Source organism: Anopheles funestus, chromosome X, assembly GCF_943734845.2.
Source record: "Anopheles funestus chromosome X, idAnoFuneDA-416_04, whole genome shotgun sequence".
Lineage (NCBI taxonomy): Eukaryota > Metazoa > Arthropoda > Insecta > Diptera > Culicidae > Anopheles > Anopheles funestus.
Genome location: NC_064597.1, coordinates 2,039,691 through 2,065,183, shown reverse-complemented (window position 1 = coordinate 2,065,183; position 25,493 = coordinate 2,039,691). Strand labels below are relative to the sequence as shown.

Genomic DNA, 25,493 nt, shown 5'->3' with positions numbered 1-25,493 from the left:
GTTTGCCAACCCTGCAAATTGTAACCGTTGCATTGCAGACGCACAAAAGAGCCTGAATGTAGGCTATTATATGTATGTAATACTTTTTATACTTCATGCATACATTTGGGGGCAAATAAAAGTTATCACAAGAAGATTTTTAACCTTTTAAGAAACATAGCGATCTTACAACAAAATAAATTGAAAACTTACCCATGATTACAACTTTCGGAACCGCACAATTCACAGACGCCATATTTTAAGAGTGTTTTATTTTTCTTTATTGGTTATTCGTGATTTCATTCGTTTTGATCAAGCATTTGGGTTTTCTTCTGCCTAAACTCACCATTCGCAGCGTTCACTTCCGATCAGTATCTGCCTCTATTCGTATCTTGTTTTAGAATTGCCGTAATTCTTACTTACTGTTTGTCTTATATAAAAAAAAAACAACGCACTCTTCCCCGCGAATGCTCAGCTCGATTGATTGCTGAACCTTCCGCTTCAAAAACAAACAAAAAAGTCTACTCCCCCACGTGTCTATAAACCCGCCGTACCGGGCTGAACACATTTGTTTTGTTTTACTGTATTTTTATATAATTTGTTTGGTTTTCTTACCCATTCGCTCAACTCTACGCTTGTGTCCCGTGTGTTTTTCCTCGATTTTTTTCTTCTCTATTATCAATGTTTGCATTTTCTTTATTCATTAAATTTTTACTTATTTTCCCGAATAATAATAGTGTACAGTAATAAATGATAGAATCATATATAAACGTGTTGCAGATAATATCGTTCACATCTTAAGGCAAACCGCCTGCTTAGACAATAAATACATGAAACTAATCAGCGAAGAAAACAGGGTGAGGTTGTGTTGTGACGAGCTTTAAATACAGAACATGTACATTCTCTCTGACTCTGGCGCATCGAAACTGATGCTAGCGTACTGTGTGTGATGTAATTAGAAATATGATTTCGTACCATGACAATTTCAGTACGATCACGTCACGTTATTACCACCCTAGGCAGACCCTCGTCAACTAAAAAGAAGACAAAGGTATGGGAGTTAATCTAACTTCCTTACAGGAATAAATACAAACTATTTTTTCTTTTCACTCATAGAAACGACATCAAAAAGCCATTCAGCAGTGTGATGCTGAATGGGATTTTGAATAATACCCTACCCAGGCTAAAACTTATCATACGCACGACGAATAGTCGTACCTATCGTTCCGGGTCCTTGCAAAAAACATCTAAGGTAACAAACGTTATTTAAGCCAATAATAAGAGGAAAAATTCTATGCTGTATACACATACATGTTACTTCGCTGCAAGATGCTGCTCTCACCGTCTAGTTATTTTGTTTTGTTTTTTTTTTGTTGATTGAACTTGTCCCTATTATAACCGCTTTGCGGCCATCACCAGCTGCGGTAGTATCCCAACATGGCGGCCACCTAAAACGCGCAGGGACTGTGGACGGTCTACTGTAGCGTGGATCGTACGGTACCGTTCTCATGACGTAACTAGCACGAATACAATATTCGAATTACTGATGCTTGCCTTGCTCTCTAGTGTCATGCGGAACAGAAGATAGATAAATCCATCTCCCGAGTACAGATCCCTCCATAGTGTTCAACAGGGAGTTCCTTCCTAGTTTTCCAGTGCGCAGTTAGTTTTGAAACCGTAAAGTATCGAAAACACTTGCAAAAAAAAAGTAACAAAACAAAGCAATATCAACTAAAACTATAATGCCTATCACTGATATTCTAGTTGCATAATTATATGAACGTTTTATCTATACATTGTGACGTTTCTGCCCACCCATAAAGCCGTGGTGGCTTTATGCTGATTTACACGTAAGTAAAGCTTAAATTAAGTTTACATAATTTTCCTCTTTTTTAGAACATAAAAACGCATTAACACGTACACACGAACACACACCCACCTTGATAGCTCTGTGTGTGTTTTTTTAATAATAAGTAATGATTTTGAATTTTCTGATGTTGATTGATGGAAAAAACAATAGGAAACAACCCCAGCTCGCCGGTGCGTGAAATTCTAAAGCGAACCGAGATTCTGTTTACAAATTATAAAACAAATCTTCCTTGACCAAACAAACGCACCTGACAGCGAGGTTGTACATGGTGCAGTGGTGTGTGCTTGGGTGCTTTTTATATGTTTGTTTTAACCTAAACACAGCAAAACTATCGGGTATGTATGGAGCGGTATGAGAAAAAGCTGACATTAAGCAGCAAACCCTTTTTGCAATCTGTTTTTAAAAATACTTGTATTATTCTGGGTTGTTTTGGTTTACATTTAATAGTGCGTAAAGTAGCGTAAATCGGTTTCTATTTGTTATCATATTGCACCGAACACGTTCGACTCGTTTAAGATTAGTATTCTAATGCAATCTAACTAAGCAAATGGTATGTCTTTTGCTTGTTGTTGGTGGTTTTTGAAAAAAAATCTTATCCTGTTTTTTTGTTGTTGTTGCAGTAATGCCTAATCAACACACACACACCGGCATTATGCATTAGGTGTGGTAATGAAATCATAATGGTTACATGCTTATTACTTATGTGGTACATTATACAATGCAAATTGTGTGGTGAGAACAATATGCTATAAAGGGAAAGCATACCAAAAAGAGCACAGATTTTATAGCAAACAATTGCAAGCAATAGAAAAAGAGCGAGACTAATTTAACAAGAAAGGATAATTCTATTTAAAGAATGCTTTTGTTTTTTTTTTTTGGTGTGCGACCTTTACAAGCCTGAGTGTTTTAAGCTTCCCTTATCTTCGCTTTCAAGCGCTGTGTCTTTCTTCACTAAAACTAAAGCTGGAGTATTGTGGCAGGAAACGCGTAAAGCGTTCCATGCTGCAAACATTACTCCAGATGCGAACAATATGTATCACTATTCCAAGCAAAGGAAATTCCAATGATAAATCGACACACTAATGTAAGTGCTGTCTGCTCTCTGCCACCGTATGCCATAAAGCTTCAGCATGCGCGACTTCAAATAAATAGACTAGATGTAAGTAGAGCACAATGTTACTACTTGAACAAAATATTAATCCTTCCTATTACTGCTGCATTTAATATCATTCGAATCGAATGACCCGATGTTGCAGCATGAGAAAAGAAAGACGAGGTAGTGAATGATTGATTAGAAATCATTGCCGGTGCAAAATAGATATATGTGTTTCGTTTTTTTTCCTTCCTTCCTTCCTTCCCTAAGCTAGTAACTAATTTGCTTTAAAGCAGCTAATGCATTTAAAGTTTGCATTTGTCGTTTGTTTTTTCTTGTTGCTGTTCTAACTGTTCGCCATCTATATACGCCTTTTTTTCGCTTTTCACTATATCCTCCAAACGAGTTTTAGGACAAAGTGTTTGGTGGTTTGTTTTAGCCTCGGCTTTTTTTTCGGGCTGTAGTGCGAAACCACACCGGGGGGGATATGCACACGATCGTTTTGCTGAAATGGAACCGCTCCGAGAAAGAGAGGGTTACAAACCGGCCTTACTAGCTTAAGGGGTTCGTTATCGTTTGGTTTTTTTGTTTTTTAACTAACACGAGTATGGTGCGTTTTTTTACTTTACGCATTTTTAAAAATTGCTTTTTCACTGCCTCTTGGTTGTTTGTTTTTTGCTTTTTTTAATTTTCCTATAGTGCACCAGTGCAATCTTAATCGACTATTGGTCATTCGTTCTATTAACGAACCCTTCCGTTCCTATTTCTCCCCAAAACCTCCTCTCCTCCTACACTGGCCTGTCGCTCGCGTAAAGTAAATACGTGTACAAAATCGTCCCATCAGTGCAGCCCTGTGATGTTTTCGTTACTCAATGCGTCCGTTGTATTGCATACGACGAAACAAAAGCAAAACAAACGTATGAACGGGCTTCACCTTCCGCTATCCACGTATCGCAACCACGCTGGATAACGATGTGCACGATGTGATTGTAACGTTCGAAAGAGAGAGAAAATAGTTAAATCAAAGGATGTAAAGGATAATACAGCTTGTTTTGAAACAGAACCGCCCGGTGTGTGACCGATTCAGTTGACCAGTAACGAAGTAAAGTAAAGAGAAGTGTCTTAAAAGCTAGCAACTAACAACTAATACCACCGCGCTTCCGAGATCTCGACAACGTCACGAACGCTCTTCCTCCATCCTGCTCTTCCACGATTCCACCCTAAACGGTAACGAGCGCCCGCACATCCTTCTGCACCACGTAGAATTTGTTCTTCTTGCCGACCAGCCCCCATATGACGGCCACATTCTCGATCACAACGTTGATCGGGATGGTGCACAGGGCGCCGAGCACGCACGCAAGAAACTTAACCAACCCGAACCGGTACAGCGAGAACGATTTGATCACACCGAACACGTACATGTAGATGTTGAAACCGGCGATAAATGCGCACACGAAATCGATCAGGTTCGGGCACGGGATCGGATAGATAGCGGCAAAGATCATATTGGACGTGGACAGTGGCATCGTGATCCACGAGCAGAGACTGATACCGAGCAGGATCTTGTTGCGGATCGGGATGGAGGCCGACCGGACCACGAGCAGGATGCCCTGGAGCCAGCGTTTCCGCTGCTGTAGAAAGTCGGTCAGCGTGAACGGGGATTTCTCGTACATCTCACCCTCGATGAAGTTGAATGTGTAGCCCTGGGCGAACGCACGCATAGCAAAGAAGCAATCTTCCGCCACCGAACCATCGATACCGTTATCGAACGAAACCGCCTTCTCTGCGTGGACCTACAATTTTAAGGTGACAAATATTTTAGACGACAACAACAAAAATATTTGGACGACAAATTTTTGGGTAAACCCCTTACCTGCGTTACCACGTAACTACCCTTCCAGCTGAAGTACGGTTTGTGGAACATCTTAAACTGCAGACGCAGCTTGCCCATATCGTCCGATACGCGGAAGCTATCGGCAAGCGTCGTCAACCAGTTGACCACATTCTCGTTCGCGTACGTTATCAAACCCTGCCCGAACGGGTGTTTGCCATCCAGCACGAAATTGATAATGCCCCGCACACTGTTCTCCGTCAGCAGCGTTTCCTCGTCGAGATGCACCACCCAATCGTTGTTGTTCAGCACGTTCACCGTATCCTCCAGACAGTACTGTAACGCGCGCGCCTTAAACATGGCGCCCGTCTTCGTCTTGTACTCCTTCGGCACGACAATCTCACGCGTTCGCCGATGTTTCGGCAACCCGATCGGTTTGTCCGTGACGACCTCGATCAGAAAATTCTCCAACCCAGTGTCGAGACAGGTGTTCATGTTGCGCAGCACGTTCGTCTTCACCAGCTCGGAGTAGTCGCCCCGCGTTACGATCCGTATGCAGATGAACGGTGCGAGCAGCGGCGAACCCTTCAGGATCACCTTCTCCGGGAACGCATTGTAGATGACGAGCCCGAAAAAGTTAAACAGTACCTGCGGCAACGTCAGGAAGGTGAGCAGCCGCAGCATGTACAGCACGATCGTTTGCAGCGTGCCATACTCCTCCCATGGGTCGATCACGACGAACGAGCTTTCCTTCACCTTGATGCCACCGCAGAAGATCTCGAACGCGATCAGCAGCCCGAACAGTAGCGCACAGTGCAGTACGTGCTTGGAGGTGGAGTTTAGCATCGCTTCACCGTTTTCACGTCGTTACGGCTGATGCGGCACGCACCGTCGATCGGGCGTGCTGTTGGGAGTATCCGGGGTGACGGTGTCCGGCCGGTTCTGATTGGCAGTGGGGTTCGCTTTCGGTACGTCGGTCGTCTCTCGTATCCCCGTATTGGCGTATCTACTTTGCTTCGATATGACGGCACCCTTCGTCGGTGTGTGGAAACATCAACAAGCGGTACACGTTACGTTACGTACGTTTCGATAGCATCGTTTTCTGGTGGTAAAGGATACGCCGTGTTTGGGATTTGCCAACGGTTGGAGGCTGCTGACAGTCCGTACGGTCTGCTTCAAGGTATGCGTGAAGACGCAACGTGAGGGAGTGATGTTATACCTAAAAAGAAACAAAAGTGTTTAATATATTAATGAAAGTATTAAAAGTTAATAGATAACTTGAATATAAGCACATTTAAGAGAAATTTGTATGTAAAAAATACTTCTACAGCTCTGGATGGGATTTTACTAAACAATTTCTCTCTCTCACTCTCTCTCTCTTCTTGGTTTAACGACCTCTAAGGTTATGTGCCGGTCATTTCTGGTTTATTAAACTTATTTTAGGTTAAAATTCAGGCGATTGCGAGTAGACGGTTCCGAATGAGATTTGAACCCGGTCCTGTCGTGTGGACCGGCGCCGTTTATCACACACCACCGGGATGCCGCGACGTACTGTTTACGTTATATAATAATAACACTGCAGTTGTATTATTTTTCCTTTAATTTTGGGAATGATTATCAGTATGCAGTCTTCTTTCGTACGTCAGGTACATTGATCGTATCAATTCTAACTAACCAACAATATCTATACCGCAAAAAAACACACACAAACACACAAATAAGGAAGCCGGATAACGTGAAGACAGCAAAATGCTGCGTTAGATAAGATAATACCTTCGTCACAAAGCTACTGCTCGCCCGGAAGAAGAGCAACGCAAACATAACATTGTGTAATCAATACCCGCAAAGTCAATCGACGGAAGCAGTAATGACTGGTTAGTTGCTGCTCTAGCGGTACTAAAAAAAAGAAAGCAAAGAAACAAGTTTAAATGTCCTCGCGGAAATAAGGAGCAACCCGGCAATGGGGTTGAGTGTCTCCAATCGGTGGAGCAATCGTTCATCTTTCAACCTTTCTGTAATGCGCAATGGGAGTGAGCTGATTCTCCCTTTTAATTCCATTAATGTTTTTTCTTTCTGTTGCGTGCAGAAATTGTACAAGCGATAGTAAGAGAAAGAGTGTGTCTCTGTGCCAAAAAAATATCGATTGAACTGTGATGGCATGTTTGGTAGAGGATTTATTAAATGTTTCACATTGTTCTTACTCATTGCAGTGAAATGCGAAGAAACCATGCATATTATCGGTTATGCAATCGCAAAACTGGTAGGGCTAACGCATCACCCCGGGGGGGAGGTTCTGTCTTGTTCCGTCACACTCTATTCGACAGCAGCAGCTGATAACTCACCTTTACAGTGCGGGAGAGCAACGGACAAAGATTAGCACTACAATCAAGGTGTGAGAGTGTACGACAGTGACATGCTCAGTGGTGAAAATGTAGCCAAAAGTTTCCACAAAATACCGTCATACGTTTTGTAATTACTTTGAAAAGCCCTTGACTATTTCTCTACTTTAGCGTTTTTTTTAATGAAATAAGAGAGGTTTTGCCTCTGCAGGTGATTAAGTATCCATGAAAATATCCAAATACACTATCCAATCCACCAATTGCTATCAGATCTATATCTCATCAACCCTTATCTGAGTGGCAAGCAAAGCATGACCATCAATAGAAACATCATTTAGCATGATTAACCCTTCTCCTCTCTGGTATGTAGGTAAAACGATGAAGCAATCGTGTCACAGAAAAAAAGCTATTAATTAACAACATTCTTGTTTTCCCCTTCCATGGTACATTAGAATCATTTTGCCCTTGACTGGATGACACCGGTACATTACACCATAATTGCGCCGAGGTGTCTGTTTTGCTTGCCTAGACCTTTGTACTTGTATGCACCTTGCCAGCAGACGAAGGGAGAGTAAATACACAATTGACACCTTACGTTAATGTGTAACACATTAAGACTGTTTAGTGTAACGTTGCAAAAAACCCAAACAACAGTCATTAAGCGCCAGCAACTTACTGAGAGATGGAGAGATGATCTACCAAAGCGGGTGACACTACACTACGCCCTTAATCCTTCTGTTACCACCCGTCCCGTAACACCAAACACTGTGAATCTTGGTTTTTTTTATCTGATCATGCTGCCATTCTTGCGGCTGAACTCAACTGAAGCACACTTCACGGCCAACTGTCACACACAGGCCGGCTAATACCTTGTAACAGTGACCGCGCGCAGCCCGGAACCCGGCACACAGGCCGGAGAGGATGGCTTTTTTTTCTGTTGCAGATAAGCCTCTTCACTGCCGATAAGTACATGTGATCATCTGGCTATATTGGAGTTGTATTGACGCGCAAGTTAGCTGCGGTTTCAAAAGCGTTGTTTCAGCTACAGTGTGGACAGTTGATAAACTTTCGAAGCGATACCGCACGAAACAATGGGTGCTGATCTGTTGTTACAGAAAGATCAATGGGGGCATTCAGAAAATTGTGATAAAGAGCGAAGGAGTGTAATACAGTAAGGGGCTGGATGAGTGAAGTCATCGTTAGCACATCGGAGCTTTAACAATACAAAACCATGGCTGTAATCTTGCATTATTTTTTGCTTTTTTTTGTTTTCATTCCAATCCTTAGTTAAAATTCTTTAATTATCGTAGTATCTGTTATGAAAAATTCTTCAAAAAAAAAAAATAAGCGATAACATAAAATTATATATCAGTACAAAGAAGTAGAAGTACATAAGACTTCTGGTCATCCAGGAAAAATCGTTCATAGGCTAGGAGAAAAAAAACTTCCACCAGAGAAAAAACCATCTGCCTTATCAACAAACGCACAAGCAAGTCTCTCGTACGACTAATCAAATTTTTGTTGAAAGACGTTACTAGCTTTTGAGCAAAAAACCCCCCCCCCCCTAATTACTCATCCAACTGTGGTGTGCATTAAAACAAAAACTGATTCATCTTTTCAGCTGATAGAGCACGAATCGTTGAGGCACATTTACAGTGCGCGCTTCCTGGACGTATGTTATCAGTGTAATGCCGTATAAATATACATATGTAGCTGCATTTCTTCGTCGCTTGTACGGTACGAAGAAACCTAATCATCGTAAAGGGCAGTGCCAGATTCACTTTACAATTCTACCTGACACGGAACCGTTTTGAGTCATCTGGTCAGTAAGCTGATACGGGAATCACTGCTGATGACTCGTCGCGTCTTGTGACCTGTACGACACTGTCGAAATCGTCGATTAATCATACCATCATCATTGCCCGGTAAGGGTGGTAATTAAACAACAACCAAAAAAAAAAGTAAGGAAGAAAGTACTGGTGGCGGGGGACGGGATGGAGAGGGAGCCGTTACTCAGCTCGCACATCAATGTGGGACCCTTATACACTGGCCCTTGCCGTGTACAGAGTGTACAATAAATCGATTTCATAAGGTAAGGGCACGACTTAACCCCGAACGGTGATATGCGCATTCATATCATAACTCGCAATCATTGCCCGGAAAACCGGGGGATTGCTTTTCGACGGCCGATGAAACCAATCGCCGGGATCGTGCCACAGAAGTAAGAAGATGGGCAGGAAGGCCAAAGATTCACCCATTCTCTCCTATCACCGCTACAACCGCCTTATCGAGAATGGCTATCGACATTCCTCTGTCCCATTCAGCCAAACTTTTTCACCCCCTCTCCTTGCTCCTCTCCTTGCCGTGTGCTTTATAGAGCTGGGACGGAGGGTTCGTCGTCTACCCTTATCGCCGTGTGCTTCTTTTATAGCTACCATATAAACGTTCGCACCCGAGTGAAACAATCTTCTCGTTGAATGCGTGCTTGTGATCTCAACGTTCATGACACATGACAGGCTTTATGCCGCAAGGCCAGGGGGGTGGGGGGGAAGGCACAAACGGGTGGGCTAAAGTAATGGGTCTGCCGTCTATGTGATTACTGTACTGGTGGTGTATTGTTTTTTTTTCTTTTAAAGCTCATAATGAACCATTTGGCTCGGTTAGCAACATCATCGCTGCTGCTGGTGGTGTCCAGTCATATATGAGACATCCAACTTCTCTATCTTCTTCGCTTTAACGACCTTACAACAAGTCACGCTGGTCATTTCTGGCTTACTAGACTTATTTTACCACGTAGCCGGATAGTCAGTTCTTGCTATGGAGGAACGGTCCGGATGGGATTTGAACCCGGTCCTGCCGTGTGGACGGGCGCCGTTTATCACATGCACCACCGGGCCGCCAATTAAGACATCCAATAAATTCCTAAAATAAAAGCAGAAAGGATGATCGACTAAAACCTGAGGAGACAAATGTGAGCAAAACTCAGCAAAATTCTTGGACACTAGGGCAAACTTACTGAATGATTTTCGCATACATTGGGTGGCTTAGCTAATTAATACGCCTGCTATTACCCACTTCCACTGTAGCATTTTGCTTCCCACGCTGCCACACCGGTTTGACCTTGCCGAACCGGGGGGGGGGGGGGGGGGGGGGGGTGGAAGGGGTTTACTGTTGGATTATACTAATACACCAACCCGCCCACCGTGCATAATGTGTTGAGGCATTGAATGGATGTTGTTTGATCGGTTAAAGGGGGTGGGGAAGTGCCCGACCTCGGCAGTTTTTAAACTCCATCATATCCGGAATGGTTGATAAGACGTCATACAGTTGAAGTTCTCTTCATTACTCTAATCACTCCCATCTTAGTACTTAGATGGGGTTTTTTGTTTAGCTTCCCTGTAACTCATTAACCAAAAACCCATTGTGTAATAATGTGTCCACCACCAACGTACCCCTAGAGTGTCTCACAATCATTTACAACGCATTTTGTCGCCGTGGGGGCTTGATTGCCATCACTCACACGTTGCGGACGCGTGTGCCGAACATAAAGTTTGCGATTCCACCCTCTCTATCTCTCTGTCTCTCTCTGTTCGGTGCAGTGATGTTTGTTTTTATGCAATAACAAATTTTATAAAACTGAGAAACTGTGATGAGCAAGCGTTTAACCCAGTTTGGATTTAGTAGAAATGTTGAAACTGAAAACATGATTAATAAATAAATAAATTTCTTAGACGGATGACTCAACAACTTGTAGATCGATGACGATTACAACCGCTGACAGCTAAAATAAATTTAAAAAAATAATTTAAAATCTCCAGATTTCTGTAGACGACTCACCAGAAGGAGAAGGACTGAAGGTTTTAATGAAGAATATGTTAAGGATATCATTTTACCAAACTTTGTAGGGAAAAAAATTAAACCGAGGATCAAATTTTGAAGTCAAAACGAAGTGACCTAAGCCACAAAAATGCTGACGGTTTTCTTTTTTTTGGGTAGGATTTGCTTTGCTGGCCGTTTTTGGCTAGCTGGTGTATTATCGAATTTTTCTAGAAGGTTTATTAAAATTCAAGCAAAATTTGTTTGTATGATTATAATATAACAAAAAGACGTAGGCTGGTAATATATTAACAAAACCTTAATGCACCTTTTTCTAAGACAAAAAAACAATTTTTCAAAGCTAACAGATTGCTACAGTTGCAAATTAACCTAAATGTCAATGCAAACAAAAGACACTGGCGCTGTAATAGCATTACAACACAAACCTCTAAGCTTGGCACGGTATGCAAATTTTAATATTCGCAACTTTCTCATGCCTTTCGTCACCACAAAGGTGTTGCTTCGGTTTCTGTGTCTTTCCTTCTTGCCGGTTAGTTCGAAAAGGTTCCTAGCCGCGCGGTAAAACAGACGATGCGCACATGCGCATGATTTTTCAGCGCGGAAAATCGAACATATAAAAATGGCGTTCATTTCCCGCTCTCACACACACGCATCGTCCACCAATGTTTGCTTGCTTACATTGAAAATGCATTCACACAGCCACACATATATACACACCAGCGAACACTGCAGAGGAAGGAAAATTCATCGCTAGGATGTTCTTTTCTTCCACCAGTAGCAAAATCTAAATATATTTAATAATTCAAAATATGATCCAACTAATTTGCTTCATTCTTGCACTGTTCACTGTGCCCATTAGTACCGGTCTTTTGCACACTATCAATAAATCATCTTTTGACAACAAATCGCCGTGACATTTAGCATAGAAATAGCACAGCAAACATAGTACAAAAGGAAAATATCGTAAAATATTTTCCTTATCTTACTTTTACACAAGCGCATCCTCATATGGTAGAATTATCATTTCTGCAGTGCTTAACCCACACGTATAAACGTATCGTACGCACCCCCGTGTGAACGTACAGAAAACCATCCCCCTCCGTAAACACATACACAAACGCACGAACTTATAATACAATCACAGAAACACACATCAGTTCCACTAACCTAGCTTTTCGTTGTTTTTTTTCCACCTCACTTATCACAATTAGAAAAAAGAGAGATCCACCGTACAGACCGTCTCCTATTAGTTCGGCCGTTTTTGTCACTGTTCGACTAGCGTTACACACTTTAATTTATGAAATAAAAAAAACGTTGTTTTGTTTGGTTGTAGACACACCAAAGACGAAAAGTTGCTTGAAGGCAGTTGATTGCTTTTTGGGGTTGTGTGTGATATAAAGACGGATCCGGTAAAAGAACATCTTCCAGTTCTACAGCATCCGGGCTTGCCAAAATCTTCTGTAAACATACACACACACACACCTTCAAACACACACACACACTCACAGGGATAGAACAAATCTTACATAACTTTTAAATCCCGGTATTCATCGTATGCGGGCGGGCATTATTGTTTTTTTTTTTTTGGTGTGTGCAGAACATCGCATACAGCTAAAACTAACCTATACAGAAACATTTTACAAAACGATTAATAACACACACACGTACAGAAGGACGCACATTAAGGCTACAAGGGTTGTGCCGGACAACCCTGTTGTTTCGCTTAACTTCACAGTTCACGGTGGAAAGCAATACGCTTTTTCACGGATTTTCCTTTACCTGACGGTTCCCTTCAGTGGCCTGGAATGTGGACACCACGGTTTGCCGGTTCACTGACGGCAAACGCTTGAAGCACGACCTCCCCAAACAGTGTGTGACTACGCGTTACGCACAGCCACAACTAGCAGTTAACAACCGCGATGTGACAAATACGTTAAATAGTGACAGCAACACAGTGCGTGTATGTGTTTGTGTGCGAGAGAGAGCGAGAGAGCGAGAGGTAGCACAATAGATGTCAAAACCGAAAGCAGCTATGGAATGATGGCGGCAGTAAACTGATGGAAAGTGACGTTTTTCCTTTTTAAGGGTGGTAAAGGAAAACTCACCACCGCTCTACCAACACACATAAACACACGCTTGATAAAAAGAAATTTTCGACTGCTTAACATAAAACCACGTACACGCACACACACACCTGTTTTGGGGCGTAGCAATGTTTAGCCCCCAAAAAAGAAAAATGATAATCATCCCCCCAAAAAAAATCACCGGATATGTGCGTGTGCCAGTTTCGGGTTTTCCTCTACGGAATACCGCAACAATTCAAGCTAAACTCGTTTCCACACATCCTCACACACACACATAAGTTGGTCGGCATTTGCAAATAAAAATTAAAAAAAGAAAAAGAAAAACTACCCCAAAAAGCGCTTTTCTTTTTCTCTCGCGTTCTTACGAATGATAGTGTGCGGAAACACACATACAGGCGCATCCATACGCACGTCATAATGCATTCGGGGCCACATGGGAGGGTTGTGGGCATTCGGTAGCATAAGGGCGCGCACGTCTGAAATGCCAAGCCCAAAACGAGCATATTGAGAGCAGCTTTTCTTTTCGGTAGATGCTACAAATTCTACCGATTCTAAACCCGAAAAAATTTCCTACAGATAAATTCTTCGACACTATTCCATTTTCGGTTACTTACGGTTTTTTCGCTTTTTCGCAACACCTCTCTTCCCCGGATATGGTTGCAGGCCTCACGATATGGTTTTTTTTTGGTCCGGGTAAATGCTTTTCTTAACCCTCCCGCATGCGAGTGCTTTCTCCCTCACACATAAGGGGGTAGGTTTTTTTTTTGTTATTTCTTCTCCTTTTAGCAACCTGCCGCGAAAAACCTTCGGCCAGCGATTCCGATACACACCGAAAATTTTCACTTCACTCCGTCACTCCGCCAGAAACGCCCGCGTTACACACCGATGCTGGACCGGGGTGGGCTGTTTGTGTCACTGGTCTACGTGCGCCCGCCAGGAACATCACCAATCCACATCATCGAAGCCGTATGTCCAGGGCTGGCGAGACACGGTACCACGGATGCCCTACCTCGAGATGGTCTATCAATGGTCTGACGGATTTCGGATGTGCCGCGGCATACATTATCACCCTATGGCACCCCTTTTGGGCACTCAGGGGTGAAATCCGCCACTGGATCTCTCTCTTTCTTTCCTTCGTTTTACCGCCTGCCGTGAAGGAGAGAAAACAAAAAGGCCTGCAACTCACTCTCTTATGCTCTTTTATGCTCTTTTATGCTCTTTATGAAAATCTAATGAAAAATGTTCATTCATTGGGTTTTAAACGAACGGCAAACGTGCAGGAAAATAAGTGCTTTATAGTGGAAATTTCGGAGAAGAATAGTCGCGCAGCGTTAGCCCATAAAATGTGCGTGAAGTGAAATTGTGTCGGAAAAAATCGTCTGCGATGAAAATCCGAGCAGGAGACTGATCAAGTCACAGTTCTAGACTGTAAATTTGTAATTTTAGAATGTATTAAATCAGCTGCATCTATAGAATATGCTTTGCTACGAAAACGTAAGATCTAATGCAATGGAACGCTAAAATTGTACTTCAATTGCTTTTATTTTATTAAATACAATTTATCCCAAACGTCCAAGGTTTTAAAAAGCTGCAATCGCCATTTTTGTTTAGTTGACAGTTCTTACATGCTAATATGTAAACAACAATGGTGGACTACACGTGTTAATCTTCCGCGTTATTTTTGTTCGCGGTTTCGATGCAAAATACCAGCAAATGGTCATATTTTTTCATTTAGTAAAACACAATTCCGAAAGAAAGATGTGTCTTGTGGCGTGTGCGGTTTATACGGTGGAGCAGGTTAATATCCGAAAAGGACGAAATGCTTCAAGTTTAGCTGCACAGGACACTACGAAGTTCCGGCTGGTTCAATATTTCATCTCTCGCAGGGTGCTATTGTTCTCGTCTAATAATGCACGGACAAACTTACATATCCAATCGTTTATAAAAGATCTTCAAGCATCAAATTCAATCAACTGCCAGAACGACAACGTTTGGTAAGTTAACTTATTCACTGAAGTGTGTTCGAATGAGTGTTTCACGACTTATCAGCAACTGTTTCATTGCAGGACGTAATGGGCAATTAAGACGCAATCTTGGCCTGTTGGTTGGTTAACTGAACTATATTTGGATCGGTGTTAAATGGTAGTTCGATCCGCCCGTTCACTAACAGGTTATTAGTGTTGCAAATGATTCAGCTCATGCCTTAGCTTTTTGGGTAGCTTAATGGTGTATCTTTAAGGATACTTTCTCCTGGTTCTGGTCTGGTCTTGAAGTAACAGTGAAAGAAGCCGCAAGAATGGTAAATTGAATCATCATCATTATCACCTGTGGTCCTATTAATGATGCACTACTTATCATTACTGTTCCACTTGCAGGATATAAAGGACAACTTGAGCGTGAGTTAGACGTAAGCCAACCGAAGAATATTTGTATCTGAGCCCGTCATGTTGTTCAGCTGTGTGAGACAATTAATCCCCTTAATGTAGATCCAGTAACTGCTCATGTTCAATCAGCCTAGATGGAGCTAAATACCCAACAATTGAATGTCTTCAATTTCTTCATAATTTAATGATTTAATTTAATTTCAATAAATTACAGTTCGTTCACGAACCGGCCTCGATGAACACTACCATGCATCATGCTGTCGTTTGCTTTTTAGAACAATATTTCCTATTTTGTGTTTCAGAGTCTTTCAGAAAGAGAGCCTAAATCTCAAACACCTTAACCACTCCGAGAGGGTAGATTATCAACATCAACCCCCTGGCAACTCACGGCATAAATGCGTTTCTAGTTTCTTCTCGTTTTAACTTTCAGCTTCCTCCGACCGACGCTGAGAAAACGGATCCGTTTCAAAGCTGTAACTCACTCTCTGTGTAACTTAAAAATGGTATGAGCGGTTACCAACCCTTACTTACACAGAACAACCAACAGGAATTGTTTGATAACAGACATTTTTATTTAAATAAAAAAAACCTAGATATGCTGGTACATAGTTATAAAACACGTGTTATGTTTAGACTTCATCGTCATTTAACATTTTATGTAACTACTGTGAAGTTTCAGCCTCAATAGCGCAAAATCAGATGGATTGATATTAATTCTAATATCCCAAGAGTTTGAATTGAGCTGCCGTGAGAAGTTTGCGCGCAATGGATTAAGAACGACTTTGAATATACATATATTTTCCAAACAAGGATTATAGTCTCTTTTCACTAGGCAAAAGTTGAATGATGATGAGCGAAAATCACCACGTTTGACAAGATGATGCACCGTAAAAGAAAATCTAACTCCACCGTGATCGCAGCAACCATAGGATCAGTAACCAAGCAACCACGCAACCAGCGAGCCTGGTTAATCCAATCTTAACGACAGTTTCATTCGTATCTTCAGCCATCTCACAGGTAAGGCACTTCATATTCGTGACGAAATTTTCCTGCTGAACATTTTGCTAACCCAACAAGTTAGTTTGTGTCTGCTGATTAACTAATTCCCAGATTCCCAGCCGAAACACCGTATCGAAAAGCCACGGAAAATGGATGAAGACGAACTGAACAAAGTTTTGCGTATGATGCACATTGCCAGGAACTACACAAACACCTTAAAGAGGTTTGGAAGTCGTGTGGAGTTTTTGCTGCAGTGGATGGATCTGGATAGAGAGTTACACCGTCTTATGGTCGATAACTTGCCGTTGGACGATTTCAAGTCGGAGCTAGTAGCGTTCATACAAAACTGCAAGGAAGAGATTGCATATTTGCAGATGTGCAATAAGAGTTCTTCGGATTCTTCAGACAGCGACTAATTTGTCCAACATGAGCAGTAATACACAAATGTAGAAAACCTGTATCGTGATGTGTCCGTGTTTTATTGAAAAGCATCTGAAATTAATTTTACAACAGATTGAAGTATGGCGGAATGGTTCGTCACGTTTAGAATAATATATTTGTGTTCTCTCATTTCTTCCGTTGTATTGTTCTACTTCAGCTTCAGCTTCATTTACATATGAAAGATTGAAACGTGAAAAAAAAAATCTTTAGCAAATTTGACTGATTATGAAATTAGGTTATGTGCAACATAAAATTCTGCGCGCAGAACCTATGATGGATGGATTAGGAAGCGTTGCCATGGTTACTACTCATGACAGCAACCGGAACGATATGTTCTTTCCCTCTCACTACCTCTGTTCTGCATGGGTATATGGCCTTTCCGGCAACTAAACCAAGTGTAGAATTTAGGTATGCATTTTTAACGCAGTTCCCACAACAGTAATATTCCTCCTGGCACATCTGGACCTAGCCAAGAAGCACGTGTTCGTGTCCCGAATGGAGCCGGAAGTACGGAGTTTCCTAAACGATATTAAGAAGTGTATCAAGTCTAAGAAGAAATTCACCGAAGTCCATGAAGATGAGTTTTCCCGGCGTTCATTTAAAGCAAACAACTTTTCCTTTGAGGGTTTGTTAGGCTAGGTTTTACCGGGTTGTTCCGCTTCGAGTTCCAATCTATCCGCTCACTTTCGTTAGCGAAACCCTACAGAAAGAAAGAGAACAAAGCTGCGACGGTTTCGGCCGTGAGTGCCAGTGAACTGGATATTGGAAAGACTTATAGACGATGATGTTTTAAATTATGTCCTTAAAGCTCCCGAAGAACTAAATAGGAAGGACTGCATTGGAACGCTATCTTCTATGCTAACACACCTTTAGGAAATTGCGCCTTACCCTATCTTCTAAACAATAAAAAATTTCTTTCAGTAAAAATTCAACGATATTCACAAGTATTATTTGCTTCCAAGGTTTTACAGACTTCTTACTTCGATTAAACAAAATTCAATAAAACAAAATCATTATATCTCTCTTCTATTTTATTTATTTAAAACACCTCAAGCGTTAGATTATTGTTTACATCTTTACTTTATTCAGTTACCCAACGAATAGCACCAGAAGTCGTTTATGTTGCTCTCAATGTCCTGCAAAATGAATGTTTATGATTAGTATTGGAACATCAAAACGGTTAGATGTATAAGTATGATTTGCCTTACCTCATTTGCAGCTCTTTCACAATTGATTGAGGACCAGTTTTGCTGTTTAATCAGCTTGCTTCTCCATCTAGCCAGAGTATCCGTGCAGAAGCACTGTCAGCTAATTGAAAGGAATAACAAAACTAAATTAAAAAAATGACTCAACTAGTGCTGTTGCAAAACCAATAGAATGAATGCTTCCGTTGTGTTATTGTTGTCAGATTAAAAAATGTCAACGTAAAATATTCTTCAAGTAATGTTCAGTTGAAGAAATTTTATCATCATGCAAACATAACACATTCGCTTTCGAATTTATATCGAAACAATAATGCGAATAATCCTTACCATTAGCTCCACTGTGGTTGATTTTGAGGCTGAACTGATTGATGATTAATAGCTCCATCTAGCAAGAGAATCCGTGCAGAAGCACTGTCAGCTAACTGAAAGGAAAAATAAAACTAAATTAAAATAAGACCTGAACTGGTGCTTTTGCAAAACCAATAGAAAGTAATGAAAGCTTCCGTTGTGTTACTGTTGTCAGATTAAAAAATGTCAACGTAAAATATTCTTCAAGTAATGTTCAGTTGAAGAAATTTTATCATCATGCAAACACATTTGCTCTCGAATTTATCTCGATACAATAATAAGAATGATCCTTACCATTATCTCATCTGCGGTTGATGTTGCTGAACTGATTGAAGATGGACGACAGGTGGGGAACAGTTTTGCAGTCTAATCATGTTGCTTCTCCATCTAGCCAGAGTATCCGTACAAATGCATTTTCAGCTATTTTAAAGGAAAAATAAAACTAAATTAAAATAAAGCCTCAACTGGTGCTTTGGCAAAACCAATAGAAAGTAATGAAAGCTTCCACTGTGTTAATTTCGTCAGATTAAAAAATGTCAACGTAAAAGGTTCTTCAAGTAATATTCAGTTGAAGAAATTCTATCATCATGCAAACACATTCGCTTTCGAATTTATCTCCGATACAATCATACAAAAAAAACCCTACCTTTACCATTTGTTCAGCTGCCGCTTCTGTGCTTATGTTCCGCCGATTTTTCGTCGCATATTTGACTTGTTTCCTTATGCAGGTTAGTGTGTCGATTACACCCTGGAAACGAAGTAATGAAGGTTAGTTGAAGAGAACTAATAAGAAAGTATTACTGAGCTTACCAACTCCGCAGCTTATCAAATGATTTTCTAACATCGTGATCCACAGTTTGGCGGTATGCTATTTGCTGTATGTGGGTAGAAAATAAAACACATAATTAATGTTTTACCATAGCACATGGTTGATGATTAACAATTGTATTAATTTGCGCTGCACGTAGCACGAGAAGGAATACGAAAGGTTTATTTAATAACTTTTATCTTGCTCAAACACCTCATTTTCTGTGAAGCATAGAACCGGCATTAAATTGCAGTACAAAATCTTTTTTCGTATAGATTTTTTATTTACCTGAAGAATCGGTTGAACAGAGAATATTCTTTTCCTGAATAGACAAATACACTTTATTCAAGCTACGTATTTCGACCTCCTTTAGCCAGACCGCGTTGTAGGGAATGCGGCAAAGTAAAGGTAAAAGGGCTTTTGGCAGCATACACAATCCAGAAAGCGGAAATGAACGAACTTCTGTCATTTTTCTGTAAGAAGGTTGGCAGCACCGGAAGGTGCGCATTGTCACTTTCCAAACAAAAAAATTTGTGCTTAATTGCTTTAAAAAATCTACTGAGAAAATAAACAAAAGTAATATGATTTTCATGCGCACATATTATTTCCTCTTTTTCCGTATGAAGTGAGCTATCGAAAAAACAATTTAAATTTGACGCAAGTTGAGTGACCACCATGTGTCAAACATGGCCGCCCGTGTATGACGTACCGTGCTGACAGTGCCTCCCGTACCAGCGATTTACGTTTGCAGCCCGACTGACAGCTCAGCTTCCCACAGTTTGTTCACACGAATGCTGTTGTTTGAAAAACGCCGAAGCGAGTGGATGTGAATCGCGCGACAGCATAAAACTGACTGCGTGTGTGAGGTTTGCCACATAAGAGCCTTTTCTATTTTCTGCTATGTGCAACCAATAACAAAGATTAGGTGGGCGTGAAAGGTGCACAACCGGAAAACCGTGCGTATGAAACGTATCACAAATGTGATCTTTGGCTGCGTGTAAAGTGCTGTGTGTTTGTTACGGGTGGTGTTCTTTATTTTGCGACACGCAACGCAACGGCGTCCCCAAAAAGTGCTGACGGTGTTTGGATGAATTTATGTGTGAAAGTAAGTGTGTGCGTGTGTCCGTAATTACGCTTAACATCCTGGAGGAATAAGATATCCTCGCCTTTTTGGTTTCACCAATATCCGAATCAACCAAAACTAAAAGCTACAACAAACAAATCAACCAAACAAAACACATCGAACAGTTTCAACAGTCAGCCATTGCATTTAGAACACATACGCCTCCACCCTGTTCCCCCCCCCCTCACACGTGTCAGTGGGGTGTTGCATTCGAGGTGAGGCTGTATCTCGAATGCAACTGTTTTCGGGCGGGTAAGTCTGCATTTCTTTCTAACGCCCTTCATCCCTTTTGCTTCACTTTGTAGCTTTAGACAACAAATCCCACAACGGACGCAATGTTTCAATTGGTAACTTCACTCCAGCATTAAGGCAGTAGCAGCATAAAGGTTTTTGAGAGAGGACACATCCACGATGCATAGCTAAAATGGGTAACGTTTATGCAAGTGTTTGTAGCCGCGCGCTTGCGTATGTTTGTGTGGGCGTAAAGTGCGTGTGCAGAAGAACAATCACCTTTTTTTTTTTAATTGCGTACACATGTCCTAATCATTTCCGCGCACATTCGATGTCAACGCAATTGACAGGTTGAGCGTTTTTGATCGATTGCTTTGGCTATATTGTTGTTTTGTTTGTTTTCTTTTTGTTGTTTTATGTCCCTGTTTGGCGATTGCGTTGTGAAGGTGTGTACTCCTTACGCACTCACACGAACACACACACGCGCACGTACCCTTTCACAACCGGAAGTAGGTGAATCACACCTTCAAGGGCGGCTCGTATCCTACAAGAAAACCCGCCCGGTTGGGCGGATGAATTTTCGACCTGTCAATAAAACATTTGCAGTCCGGTCGTTCCGGTTAACTTAACATTGCACAACCGACTGTATTGGACGGGAAGTTTATTCCAAACCGGAAGAGCCTGTAAAGAAATACATTGGTCGTACCGCAAGCAACCCTTGAAAGTGCTGCGGTTACCAAAAAAAACCGACAACAAAACAAAGAAAACACGGTGGAATGTATCCGTGGTGGAAGAGGAAGCTTCCATCAGGCAATGGGGCCCAGACAGAGGTACGACAAAAGGGAAGGAATATGCCTTTTGCAGGTGCAAAATTCACCAATCTTCACTATTATTGGAATTATTCAGAATAATTATGCTTTGTTTCTTGGCTATAACGACCTTACAGTTCACGCCGGCCATTTCTGGCTTACTAGACTTATTTTTACCACGTAGCCGGATAGTCAGTCCTTGCTTCCGGGGGGACGGATGGGATTTGAACCCGGTCCGGCCGTGTGGACTGGCGCCGTTTATCACATGCTCCATCGGGTCGCCCCTTGGACCTAATGTTTAGAAGTTAATTTCCTATGAACTTCTCCTTGTTGTGAGAAAACATGCGTATTAAATGGTTATTTTCCATTTCCCGAATACTTCATCAAACCGCATGTTGCGTGTCGAAAGAGTAATTTGGTTTTTACTCAGCTGTAATCAACAATTTTACAATTTTCATGCATTCCCACATGGTTTTTGATTTCATAACCTATTAGACTATATCGATTGGGCTTATTTTTATCACACAGTCTGGATATTCAAGCCGACGTATCGGAAAGTTGGGATAGGATTTTGGTACCGATTTTGTCGTGTAAATATCGTCGCCGCTACCAATAAATCACTGCAGATGAGTAAATAAAATCAACTTGGCTCACCTAACCACCGACAGCCAACGGGAACAAGTGTAGAAAACAGAAAAGAACGGAGGTGACCTTCTTGTTTGCAACTGGAAACCGGTTGCACAATCCCTATATCAATACGCTCTCAAGTGTCATCCCGATACTTTGCCCAGGCTAAAGTCGTCAAAATGATGCAACGCTTAAGAAAAGAAGGTGGAACGGAAAAGCATCTCTTACTGGTCCCTTTTATTTTGCAAGGCACCTCAAACCGACAGGGTGTGGAGTATTTCTTGCCTAGTGTGTTACAGAACACAGCTTAAAGGATTGAGCTACAGTTTTGTTTCGTTTGTTGAACTATTGGATTGGTGAGGAGTTTCGATGAAGAACTCGAAAGCTATATCTAACATTAAAAGGTTGAATTGCACGAGCCACCACAGCATCTCATGTGCGGATTACCCTTAGATTATCGATGCAGGAGAGACATCAACCCAAGGGAACAACTGCGGTTCGATTTGCTTTGGCAACTTTTAACAAAAAACATGATAAAGTTCTTGCCGGATCAATCCGTACCGTGTGTGTTCTATTTCTTTCTTAGCGTCCCTTCATGCAATCCATGTGGTTGGTAGCTGTGCGTAAGAAAACTCCTAAAACGACAACCCGTTGGGCGTTGCGGGAGGGAAAAACACACACGCTCGTATGCAACGGCAAAACCCGCACTGAAAAGAGCAGCAGAAGTTTCTATTATTTCGAGATATATTCGGCCTTGATGGGATAGTGTAACAAGATGTTTTACTTGTCTTGTCGTGTATATGCATTATCCAAGCTTCTATTTTTAGCGTAAATTGAGTTTGAGTAAATTGAGTTTAATAAAAAATTTAAAAAATTCTAAACATTTGAATTTGAATGTGCTTTTTTCCCTCAAATAATGCTTTAAATAAAAAAAAGTATAAAAAATCAGAAAAAAATAAAAAAAAAAATTCAACTCGAAAATTTCATAAGGCTTACCCCTTACGTTTTTTTTGTGAAATTTTGCAAAAAAAAATAAAATTGATTTATTTTAATCCCAATTGGTTGCAATGAGTTTCTTTTCACTCAAATAATGATTGAAATAAAAAAAAGAGTGAAAAATAATGAAAAAATCAAAAAATTCAAAAAACTGAAAATTTTGTAAGTGTCATTTTTGCACCAAATTTTGCCTATAACTCGGTCGGTATCCAACGGATCGCCAATCTTTAACTTGTGGTCGATAGATAGCATCAATGGCTACATTTTCTTCTTGGAAGGCCATGCCCTCAGATGTCTGTGCCAGAAGTTATTCGAGGAACCAAGTTCCTTACCCTGTTTGAGAAAATGTAAAATTTTTCTCATTTTTGCACCAACTTTTGCCTATAACTCGGTCGGTATCCAACGGATCGCCAATCTTTAACTTGTGGTCGATAGATGGCACCAATGGCTACATTTTCTTCTTGGACGGCCATACCGTCAGATGTCTGTGCCAGAAGTTATTCGAGGAACCAAGTTCCTTACCCTGTTTTTGAACAATTTAGCAAAATTGAAAAATGTGATATATTTTAATGGGAATTTGTTGCAATAAGTTTCTTTTCACTCTAATAATGCTTTAAATTAAAAAAAAGAATAAAAAATCAGAAAAAAAATTAAAAAAAAATTTCCACTCGAAAATTTCATAAGGCTTACCCCTTACGTTTTTTTTGAGAAATTTTGCAAAAAAAATAAAATTGTTTTATTTTAATCCCAATTGGTTGCAATGAGTTTCTTTTCACTCAAATAATGATTGAAATAAAAAAAAGTGAAAAATAATAAAAAATTAAAAAAAATTAAAAAAATGAAAATTTCATAAGGTTCTTTTGTCAAACATATTTTTTTTAAATTAAAATCAATATTCTTGAACAATCAAAATTCTTGAAATAGTTTTTGATTACGAAGTTAGGGTCTACGCATATAGCAACCTTGTTAAAAGACTGCAGCTATCTATAAGTTGTAAATGACTGACTGAGGCCTTTCCAGCATTTTTAGTCTAAAACAAGCATCAAACTAAGGCATCCCTTTTTACAATGCGCACTGATTTCGGATGCGGGCTCATCTCATCGAGATACATCCCCCTTCATTGATTATGGGCGAACGATGATTCTTTGCCACCAATAGAAAGACAGAAATTCAGATTGAAAAGCATCAATAAACATCAATAAAAATGGCCTTATTCGAACTACAGATTTATACCCAGTCGAAGCTGATGCTTACTAGCATTGCTTAAATGCTGCCCGAATGCAACAGAAGTAGAGGTAAAAAAAAAGAGGTACTGCACATAGCTATTCAACTCGTCTCAAATACATAAAGCAGCACAACCCGTCTGCCCAATCTCTGCCCTCCCCCCGAGTCAGCATCCCGAGTGCATCCGGATGGGTGGTTTTTTGTTGTTGCTCCAGTCGCGCCTGCCCCTGGATTGGTTGCAGCGGATTGAAATAATCGATTTCAGGTGCATCGTGGTCCGACAGACGACGGCCAGACAGTCGGATGTGTCGGTGCGCAGAATGAGTTGTAGTTTGTGGGGGCGAACCACCGGGTCGATGACAAACATCCTTACCCGAGACGTGAACGACCGGAAGTTGAGGCTACGGTGAGGCTAGGTGTGTGTAGTTCTGGTGTGCAGCTATTGGGCCCAGAGAGCCCAAGAGAGCATTACCGTACCCGCGTGTGCGCATGCGCGATGGCTGTCCCCAAAAAACCCATTCACTTCCCACCACATCAGTTCGACAACTCCACCAAAACGGCAGAAACCGAGCAGAAAGTCTCGACGACCGCTGTGGCGTCGTCTAAGATATTTCTCCATTCTCCGGACTCCGTCAGCGGACTATTCTAAGTGCGGTTGGGGACATCAAAATCTCTTACCAAGGTTTTTCCTGCTTCTCCGGTAGAGATCTCCGGGTACATTGGGTGTGTTTTTGTTTACTAAAGCACCCCAAAAAAAAGACACCTCCCCGACAGGGTAAAGAAACGGAAGCCGGACGACAAACAGACAAGCTAGATAGTACGCTATACTGCCATTGAACTCCGGATGCGTATGGTTTGTGTTTTTTCTTTCTTTGATGAAACCTTCTTCAAAAGCGTACGATGCATTTGCACGTGCAGAAAATCTAACACGTCAGACGTAAGGGAAAATATTATTCCGAAACGTTGGTGGTTTAAAAATGTATAACCATACCTTCGTTGTGGTGCGAAAGAAAGCATTACCATCCTGTCAGGATGTGATGCAGACGTCCATCAAACATATTGGTACCGAATGTGCTATTTATGCATTAGAATCTGTCAATTTTTTTTCTTTGTAAAAGTCTGGAAGTGATGGCAACAGTAAGAGTGACTGCCACTTTATGCAAATAGGATTTCTTGGTGTTTAAAAAATATACATCTCTGCCCATACCATGATGATGGCATCATAAAACTGCAGTCAAAGACCGAATAATGGCTCATCAGCACAA

At 41.2% G+C, this 25,493-nt stretch overlaps 2 protein-coding genes, 2 long non-coding RNA genes and 3 other non-coding genes across 15 annotated transcripts in view; 2 read left to right on the top strand and 5 right to left on the bottom strand.

Moving 5' to 3' along the window:
• Positions 1 to 236: 236 nt before the first annotated feature.
• On the bottom strand, positions 237 to 14,085 carry LOC125761330 (beta-1,4-mannosyltransferase egh). 5 transcript variants are annotated; one of them, XM_049422349.1, is made up of 3 exons: positions 13,648 to 14,085; positions 4,816 to 5,992; positions 237 to 4,735 (listed from the first exon to the last, which is right to left on the bottom strand). In XM_049422349.1, exons 2-3 carry the CDS (start codon positions 5,617 to 5,619, stop codon positions 4,163 to 4,165), a joined length of 1,377 nt encoding a protein of 458 aa, XP_049278306.1. In that variant the 5' UTR covers positions 5,620 to 5,992; positions 13,648 to 14,085; the 3' UTR covers positions 237 to 4,162. The 5 variants fall into 5 exon arrangements, with proteins under 5 accessions (XP_049278306.1, XP_049278314.1, XP_049278322.1 ...); XM_049422357.1 differs by lacking the exon at positions 13,648 to 14,085 and adding an exon at positions 12,729 to 13,127; XM_049422365.1 differs by lacking the exon at positions 13,648 to 14,085 and adding an exon at positions 12,117 to 12,691.
• Positions 14,086 to 14,526: 441 nt separating this feature from the next.
• LOC125761415 (uncharacterized) lies at positions 14,527 to 15,667 on the top strand. The gene is made up of 3 exons (XR_007418105.1): positions 14,527 to 15,027; positions 15,100 to 15,332; positions 15,409 to 15,667. It is a non-coding gene; the product is annotated as an uncharacterized LOC125761415 (long non-coding RNA).
• Positions 15,668 to 17,480: 1,813 nt separating this feature from the next.
• LOC125761403 (uncharacterized) lies at positions 17,481 to 19,679 on the bottom strand. Of its 4 annotated transcripts, none has more exons than XR_007418104.1 (7): positions 19,507 to 19,679; positions 19,221 to 19,285; positions 19,063 to 19,158; positions 18,705 to 18,830; positions 18,390 to 18,484; positions 18,066 to 18,165; positions 17,481 to 17,993 (listed from the first exon to the last, which is right to left on the bottom strand). It is a non-coding gene; the product is annotated as an uncharacterized LOC125761403 (long non-coding RNA). The 4 variants fall into 4 exon arrangements; XR_007418102.1 differs by having other exon boundaries at positions 17,483 to 17,993; positions 18,390 to 18,502; positions 19,057 to 19,158; XR_007418103.1 differs by having other exon boundaries at positions 17,484 to 17,993; positions 18,066 to 18,158; positions 19,057 to 19,158.
• On the bottom strand, positions 18,257 to 18,334 carry LOC125774605 (small nucleolar RNA SNORD36). Its single transcript, XR_007421086.1, has one exon. It is a non-coding gene; the product is annotated as a small nucleolar RNA SNORD36 (small nucleolar RNA).
• Positions 18,577 to 18,654, bottom strand: LOC125774604 (small nucleolar RNA SNORD36). Its single transcript, XR_007421085.1, has one exon. It is a non-coding gene; the product is annotated as a small nucleolar RNA SNORD36 (small nucleolar RNA).
• LOC125774603 (small nucleolar RNA SNORD36) lies at positions 18,927 to 19,004 on the bottom strand. The gene has a single exon (XR_007421084.1). It is a non-coding gene; the product is annotated as a small nucleolar RNA SNORD36 (small nucleolar RNA).
• Positions 19,680 to 19,984: 305 nt separating the features above from the next.
• The window catches only part of LOC125761163 (active breakpoint cluster region-related protein), a 32,567-nt gene continuing 27,058 nt past the window's right edge, over positions 19,985 to 25,493 (top strand). The window contains exon 1 of one of the 2 annotated variants that reach the window (XM_049422080.1): positions 19,985 to 20,323. The gene's annotated coding sequence lies outside the window, so the exon portion shown is untranslated. Of the gene's footprint in view, positions 20,594 to 25,493 lie in introns of both variants that reach the window. The other variant, XM_049422073.1, reaches the window with a different exon arrangement.